The 8963-nt window shown below is 39.2% G+C and overlaps 1 protein-coding gene across 1 annotated transcript in view; it reads right to left on the reverse strand.

The window, feature by feature from the left end:
• Positions 1–7813, reverse strand: part of LOC139712286 (sodium/potassium-transporting ATPase subunit beta-1-like) — a 47810-nt gene extending 39997 nt beyond the window's left edge. Inside the window, exon 1 of the mRNA XM_071624126.1 lies at positions 7554–7813. Within this exon, the coding sequence (XP_071480227.1) occupies positions 7554–7674 (121 nt within the window). The 5' untranslated portion in view covers positions 7675–7813. The remainder of the gene's footprint in view (positions 1–7553) is intronic.
• Between the last annotated feature and the right edge of the window lie 1150 nt (positions 7814–8963).

The raw sequence follows: 8963 nt of genomic DNA on the forward strand, positions 1-8963 counted from the left end.
TTGGCACAGAAATATGCATCAGGCCATAATATCACTGCATTCACATATTTTACAGCTTGTCGTTCTTTCTCTAGGGATGCCAGTTAGAATGAAAGAGAGTACCTAAAATAACATCTACAAGAAGTTGGTTTGCACATGAAAGATCCTGAAATTTGATTGTACCAGGGCCTGAATTCAGGCTTTTGCCTGAAGACTGGTATCCCTGTCTCTTATAGTTTGAATTCTCACAAAATTGTATGGAATAACCCTGCAGAAATCTTCCCTTAACCCCACAGCCACCGCCCCCCCCCCCCTCAAAAAACCCAAACATACATTTATGATAATTCTTAAATGATGATATGGCCTACAACTTTGATAGAAACAGCTCTAAGAAGGAAAGGTTGTCCAGTTGTCACCATTTCATCTAAAATAGCATCCCACACAATCATTCCAAAGACGGATGTGCCTGCGAGACACAAGGCTATCATCTGAATGGTCTGGTGAACACTATCCCCTGCTCAGCTCATCTTGACCCCCCCAAAGTACATTCAAACATGTCTCCTGCTCTCATGAGAACAAGGGATGTTTTCAATGTTCCTTTCAAAACATGGGAGAGACGGTAAAACTCACAATGCTATAAACCCACCTGCCAGTGGCAACTACAACTCAGTGTTGGGGCAGACACATGTAAAATGAATGGACACTTGCGTATTCTACCAAGTTTAGGGCCCTTACCCAAAAATATTGCCAGTGAGCTTGAAGCGTCAGTAGTTCAATTTTCTAATATCCAGCATTCCCGACAACAGATTGCAAGAATCATAGACACAACTGGCAGCAGTATTTCTTCAACTTAACTGTACAGTGAAGTGTGAGGAACAAAAATATACTGCACATGCCATCGAAAAACATGCATCATTAGAGAAAAAAATCCATTCATGAGATAGCAAACATTTTCTCACGTTATGCCATGTTAAACTAAAAATGTAGTGTACAGCGCATGTTGTTAAAAGCAGTTTCTGTTTTACAGTGCAATGCCAGTTATATACTACCTTTAATATTCAATGAAGACTTATCCCCTTCCCATCACTTGCCTACTGCTTCATCCATTTATAAGTACTGCACTCATTGTAAACTTTCACACAGCCCTCTTCAAACAAGACTAGCTAAGAGTGCTACACTAACTGTATCTATTTCATTGCAAGGTCATTTGCATCAGGCCCTATAGATGACCCCCCCAAAAAACTTCGTGACACAAACAAAATGATATATAATGTAATTGATGCAATACACATGTTTAAATGTAAAGCAAAAATTCAATTGAGAAGTCATCATTCAAGCCACATTCCCAATGACAAGGTCGACATTTATTAGATCTAATATGATGGGTTTGTCTTGGTCTCCCGATGTGAAATTCATTCATCATTTTCCTCGGTTCACCCTCATCAAAACCCCAAACCCAATATGAACACAAGGACAACTTCAAAGGGGTCTTGGCACAACTTCAGAAACTATAACTGACATCATCTGGTTAGCTCTTGGCTCACCTGCTGTTCAGTTTACTGCTACTACTAGCATCAGACAGGGAACATGAATTTAGATTTCATTATGCAATTTTGCTTCTTCACTTGACATTTAATTTTGCCCTCATGTTCTCTGTTATTCAGTATTTGTGGGCCCTTGTGTTCTTGCTCTGGTTTGTGCAGTAAACGAGAGAGCCACTGAAACTGTGCTGCCAACTTTCATTATCATCCAACATGACCTCTCAAATTCTAAATCCTTCTACAGAAAAACAAAAAGCAAAAACAGCAATGAGCCAGTATCTTAATAGCTGAAAGTACAAAGCTTTCATATTCAACAAAACTTTCATATTCAACATCCTTGCCAAGGTAGCAAATTACAGTTGTGAGGGGTTAGTGGCTTGCATTTCATAGAAATGTATCAAAGCAAGAAACAGGATTGTAAACCATTTATCTTTTAAAGTGTGTAACAACTCATCACATGACATTTGCTAATATTACACACATACAGGTACAAGTCATGGCATTTCTAGACAAACCATAACCTCGAGATTGGTATTGGCTTTAATAGCTATCTCTTTCCACATCACATTCACACAAGTTGCAGACACACAGCATATCTACACTATACTGTTTCAAATGCTTGATCGATTTCTCTGCAGCAAGATGATACCACAATTTGATCTCTTATACAGTTTAAATGCAAACACAGTCGAACTTGGGCCAACACAAGGCACTGCTTCCTTCCAGGACGAGAATAGTTTCCTGGATTGGCATCGAAGTGGGTGTGTTCGTTTAGCCAATACATTACAATCTAGGTGTTGTCTGCTACAATCAAATGATAAGGATATGGTTTCATTGCATATCGTGATGAAGTAAGTTGTATGAGAAAATTGCACTTTTTAAAGTGACACTGCAAGAGACCTCTACTATTTTAACAACTAAATGACTACATGACAATAAAACTCTCAACACCAGATGTGTACAACATGGAAAAATAAATCAGTAAGCCACAATACAGGGAATAATTTTGAACTCAAATTTGATGAGCAATGTCAGCTGATGTATAATATTTCAAATGCTATCCTGTACATTTCTATAGAAGAAAACTGCTACCGGTACACAACAGAAAGTTTGTGTAACAGTGGTACAAACAATGCATAGCAAATTGCAATGTGATACCAGGAAAATTATTCCCTGCAATAATCTAAGATTTGTCTGTAAGAGTAAACAAAATGTAATACAATCATTCATTGAGGACAGCACCTCACAACTCAAAACTATAAGACATTTATGCTCCATAGAAATAATGGTCAGTTCTTACAGAGTTTCAGTATTGCTCTGATGATCCATATTAGGCCAAGTAAAAAAAGAAAGTAGTTTCTCGTCCGGGTTTTTTGAGCAAGGCGATGAGGGAGGTCCTTACTATTTGATATCTTACTATTTTTTCGAGGATTGTCAAAATGAAAGTAATATGTGTTTATATGCGTGATATAAACCACTTATCATTTGAGTGCAAATCTTCGTATATTGCTGTTTATGCATGACAAGTATACCAATTCAACTACACTGTGACTGTATTCATTCAGTCATATCAAGGGTATGGAAAAAAAACAACATTTTTTTAACATAAAATATACACATTTGTTGAACTATGAATCCAACCATTATCTCTGGAAATGCATTGCATTATTTTTGCCTTTCAACACAACACAAACTTACTGAGTTAGATCTTTTCTCATATGAAAACTTATTCGCTGAAGGATTTAAAATGCCGCAGACAGTACTGCCAATTGTCAACCCTGTGAAACAACCACCTGATTTCCTTTTTACTGAAAGACAGAATACGAACCAGTTGAATACTATATTCACTATTTAAAGCCGTTCGCTGTGCACACGTGCGCTTGAGATCGGTTCTCTCCATCACTCCACGATTTTTTTTTCCAGCTCCAGAACGCATGCTATGCTGGCTAGCTGGTCTCCTCTACTACAGGGAAACCCCGTTATAACGAGTTCGGTTATAACGAGGAACCGCTTATAACGAGGTGATCGCGTCGGTCCCGTTTTCCTTTGCCTGTAATGGCAGAACTAATCGGTTATAACGTGTTCGGTTATAACGAGATTCCGGTTATAACGAGGACAATTTCGCTAAATCATGATAAAGAAAAACATAAGCAATTTGATCAGATATAACGAAGTTCCATTTCTTGACCAAATTGTCGCTTTCAAACGCGCGACAAATGAAACATTGGAAACCGAAATCTCGCTATCCACGTCTTTTCCCGTTTTGCAGAGAACCGTTCCTTCCATGTTTTCTTCTTAATCACGCGATAAGACACAGGAACACCTTCCGATGTTCCTACTAATTATTAAACATAATCATTCGGTTTTCTTTTTCGCGAGAAACGCATTCGTGATATGAGGTCAGACCACAGCGCAACGAGAAAAAAATAGATAACGCATTCAAAAACTTTTCATGTAGCGACAATAAAATTAGACCAAAAATGGACAATTGGAATGCGTGTGCAACTCATCATTATATCCTTTCCAATTTTAGTTCCGACTTCCAGTTCTTTTGCTGGTTTTGAGCAAATATGAGTTTGGATGATTAAAGCCGAAATAATAAAATCATCGCCCCGATCCCGCCGGGTGACAGTAGCGTTAAAATAGTTGAGTAACGCATGTTAACCTATACTTAATCGGTGTTCAGAAAAAGAAGCAAACGCATTTATTAGTTTGAACAGATCTGGATTTGTTCATTATCATTTCACAAATGATAATTTAAATATGGGTGTGTATGATCAAAGCAGAAATAATTAGTGAAATCATCGCAACCCTGCCAGGAGACAGTAGAGTAAAATAGTTGAATAACGCATGTTAACCTACTTAATCGGTGCTCGGAAAAAGAAACAAACGCATGTATTAGTTTGAATAGATCTGGATGTGTTCATTATCATTTAACGAATGATGATTTAGATATGAGTGTGTATGATTAAAGCCGAAGTATTGAATGAAATCATCGCGATCTCGCCGGGTGACAGTAGCGTAAAAATTGTTGAATAACGCATGTTAACCTACTTAATCGGTGCTCGGAAATAGAAATAAACGCATTCAACAGTTCAAGAAACGCGAAGAGATTTTCGGAAGAAAATAAAGAACGCATTTTTAATCCCTTCGAGCGCAACGATCATACATTGTATAAAATTACAGCCAAATGATTCATGAAATTATCGAATTCCCGCTGGGCACCAACAGCGTAAAATACCTCGCAAGTTAGCGGTAAACAACGCACGTATGTTACTCTGAAATCATCGCGATCTCGCCAGGTGACAGTAGCGTAAAAAAAGTTGAATGACGCATGTTAACCTAAATCAGAAAAAGAAACAAACGCATTTATTAGTTTGAATAGATCTGGTACAGATTTGCGTAAACAGGATGACAACCTCCCACATTCAATCCTGTCACATATTTTCAAGAATTAACGGTCGTACAAAACGCGAAGAGATTTTCGGAAGAAAATAAAGAACGCATTTTTAATCCATTTGGGCGCAACGATCATACATTGTACATGTACAGTACAAGATTACAGCCAAAATGATTCATGAAATCATCGCATTCCCGCTGGGCACCAACAGCGTAAAAATACCTAGCAAGTTACGGAAAAACAAGGCCTGTATGTTACTCTACAGTATATATTTGCCCCCATATTTGCGCTGGTGTTTAGAAAAAGCTTAACAAACAAGAATTACAATACAGAATTAACTTATCATTTCAGCCTCTATTTCTTCGTCTAATTCACAAATAGTCTCCCTTTATTCTCTCAATAATAACGCTCAATAATTGTGTGATAACAACGCAAAGGATATGTTTAAGTTTCATGGATGGGTATATGACGTCATGCTTAGGTTTTTCTTTGTTTTTAATGAGTATGGTTATAACGAGGTACCGGTTATAACGAGGTAATATCGCCGGTCCCACGGATCTCGTAATAACGGGGTTTGTGGTTACATTGCGCAATCAATCTAGCAGCACATGAAGCGGGCAACAGCACGAGAGAAATGTACAGAAGGTGCTCAACGTCCTGTCTACATCACGACGTACCGAGTGCGCATTACATCACAGCCCAGGCCCGCCCATCCAACTACAGTTCAACTGCTTTGTGGGTCATTCCTTCTTGCCGAGCTCGCAGTGTGAAATGCATGCGTTATTACATACGCACTACAGAAGCTACAGCTGTACTACAGCTAAGTAGAGGACGCAAGGCGTAATTAGAAATAAGACATCACGATTGGTAGGTGAATTGTTGATTTTTTTTTTTGGCGGCCGAAAAAATAGTAAATATCAAAAAAGTCGATGCGGCAACTGAAAATAGATGCGGGCGGGGAGCGGGCTGGGACGAGAATTATGAATTTCTTGGTATTTTCAGCGCCATTTTGAAAATAGTAAATAGTAAAAAAAATCGATGCGGCGGCCAAAATCGATGCGCGCGAGGACGAGAAACTGGTTTCTTTTTTTACTTGGCCTTAGATGCAGCACTGACTGACACTGTTACTGATCTTATTGTATACCTCAGGATCTACAAGTATGATCAATGTCTCTGATGGGAAGATATTACTGTACTTTCTGAAGTCATGAGCATAAATAGAAAAAGCTGTTATGTATGTAAATAGTACTGTCAAAAAGGGCTCTACTGTTTTGCTGGCAACTATATCAAATCAACTGTGTATCTACACCTTGGCAAGTACATGTAGTCTCCAAGCATAGGTAAACAGCAGTAAAAAGTTAGTGTTCTATTCACAAATTTGACAACATGCAAAAGTATTCACTCTGATCCAGACATGAACGTAACATGCACGCACACATTCATTCATCTAACTGCTGTACTCCAAGATCGCAAATCTAACCACTTGCAAAGTTATCAGGAAATAATGATTTCCATACAATTTGTCTCACTTCATACTGACTGAGACCCTGTTTACAGTGGTGGGCCGGTCAAAGGCCCGCCTACAACATTGTGGTACTCAGCCCTGTATTTTCATGCATTTACACTGCCTTGTTCAGCCACACCCAGGAATCAAGTTTCTTTTAAGATGTTCTTGTTTTTCCTGTCATACAACTTACAAGTGTTAGTGGCACTCTACGTACATGCACATTTAAAGTAAACACCCCCCTAGCAATCACTACTTGACAGCCAAGTGGGTTTCGCTGCACATTTGGCTCTCCTTGCTTTTACATCAACAAAAGGTGGGTCTTGGGCTATTCCCCGCTTTTGGTTAAACCATTCTTGGGCCCGCATGCATTTATGCCGAAAATTTGTGATATAGATCTATGCATGATGTATCATGTACCTAGGCCGGCCTTGCACTGCAATTGGTTTGGTGATAACGGGGTCTATGGCGTATACACTAAACAGTACGACAAGTATGCACACACTGTTTGGAGACCCAGCCGAAGTTTGGAACAAATGAAAGACTTAAAATATGTTCGTAGGAGAGCAGTGCAAATAAGTTCGTTCCGGAGTTGAAGGGGGAGACTATCGTATGATAGACCAAACGTCAGGCCATCAAATATCAACTCAACTACACTTTGCACTGACCATAACACAAGACTAAAAAAGTCTAACGTTAGACAGCTATTATCACGGTTAGGGAGATCTTGCAAGAGTTGGACCGTGTAATACGCCGCGCCTAGCTCTATCGACATCTCTTGATAAGAACAAGCGCGAGCGACCTGCCAGTCAGATCTTGCAATGACAAAACTAGACAGTAGACTGCTGGGCCTATAGATTCTGGGCATCTACTGGATAAATAAAACACCAACATATTCTTTAAGAATTTGCATTGTTGCTCTGCAAGTAATCAGTTTAATGTACCGTAAATTCATAGCATCTTTTCACGTTTGATAGTGGAAAATGACACATTTTAAAGTTGTACGAATGACGGTCGCCGCCGAGTCCGACCGGCATTATGCACAGCATGCAAGGAGCAGACATGTGGACTGAGTCAAGACTAAAAAGGCGCAAGCGCAAGTGTACAATACATGATAGCGGAAAATTACCCCAGCTCTTTCCTCCTCTGCCGAGAAATTCCTTCGTTTCTGAGTTCCAAAGGAATTTAAGGAATCCATTCCACCTTGCTGACATACGCTGCCCAAAAGTTGTTTCGTCTTCGTTGCCCATTTTGATGTAGAAAGATGAGGTTTAGTGTTAATCTAATTCGAGAGAAGAAGATATTCGCCTCTCCGAACGTCTAAATTGTGAGCGGAGCAGTGGTAAAAAGGGGGCGCCGGGTGCGTGCACACTGACTGATGATGTACAGAACACGCGCTCTCCGACAACATGCGTGTGTTGTGCGTCCTTAGAGCCTCGACACGAGAGTGTGCATTATCAAGGAGAGTAGCTTTGAATAGGTGGCACTCTGTACTATGCAGTATGCATTCAAAAGGCGCCGAGCGCTGCAGCATACCCACGTACGATTAATACAGCGCGATACCATCCCTCCCCAATCTCGGTCTTTTTTTTTTTCCTTCTTTGCACACGATCCGCCAACGCGCGCTAATGGATAGTCTGTGTACACAGACATAATGCATTTAGGAAAAAGGGAAGGCAATGAAATCTATATAGTTACAACGTTCAGTATTATCAAACTAATGCATTTGATTACATTTTTAATGTCAGTTTTTACCGAAGAAATTATATTTCTGAAGCAAAAATCCATAGAGCTGTGAAATATAAATCTTAGTGTCTGCATACTTATACTAGGGAAGAGTTCCTGAGCTTCGCTCTACTATCACTGACGTCATATCCTAACGTGTGAAGTTTACTAGTAGTCTGTAATTCAAGACATCTCTGTTCAGTAATAGCTTTATCCGCTTGTGTCATGTTTGGACATGACATGACATACCAATTTCCACCACCTTGATAAATAATAATGTTTCATTAGCACAAATATTCCCCCATATTTTTTTCCGTATGCAATCAATACATCACACCGTTATATCATTGAGAGCCTAGTAGGCCCAACACAACACAACACATTTTCACATGGTGTATATCGATAGTAGGCCTGCATAGGTTGGGCTACCACAGTATTTGACAAAAAAAAAAAGACAAAAGAAAATGGACAGAAACATACAATTATGTGACAAGCTTAGTCTTAAAGTGCCTTCTACGAGAAACCGCTAAAATATGCCCTGAATTGTTGAAAATGCTTCTGGGATTAGGTTCCAGTCATCTTAAAAAAAAAAAAAAATTAAACAAAATATCAACTTTATATAGGGCCATCACTAAAAGCTACATTGTCTGATATTGATCTGTGAGCAAAGCCGAAGTGGTGGTATTTCTAATTGATTCTTCGTCATATTGATTATTGTTCAACTGTGCGGGGTTCACCGTCAAAGAAAAAAAAAGAAATTACAGAGGCGTCAAAATAAATAATGTTGTTAAGTATTAGATGCAGCTCATTACAC

This window comes from Diadema antillarum, unplaced genomic scaffold (assembly GCF_040938485.1).
Source record: "Diadema antillarum isolate AM-2024a unplaced genomic scaffold, OU_Dant_1.0 seq00001787_RagTag, whole genome shotgun sequence".
NCBI lineage: Eukaryota > Metazoa > Echinodermata > Echinoidea > Diadematoida > Diadematidae > Diadema > Diadema antillarum.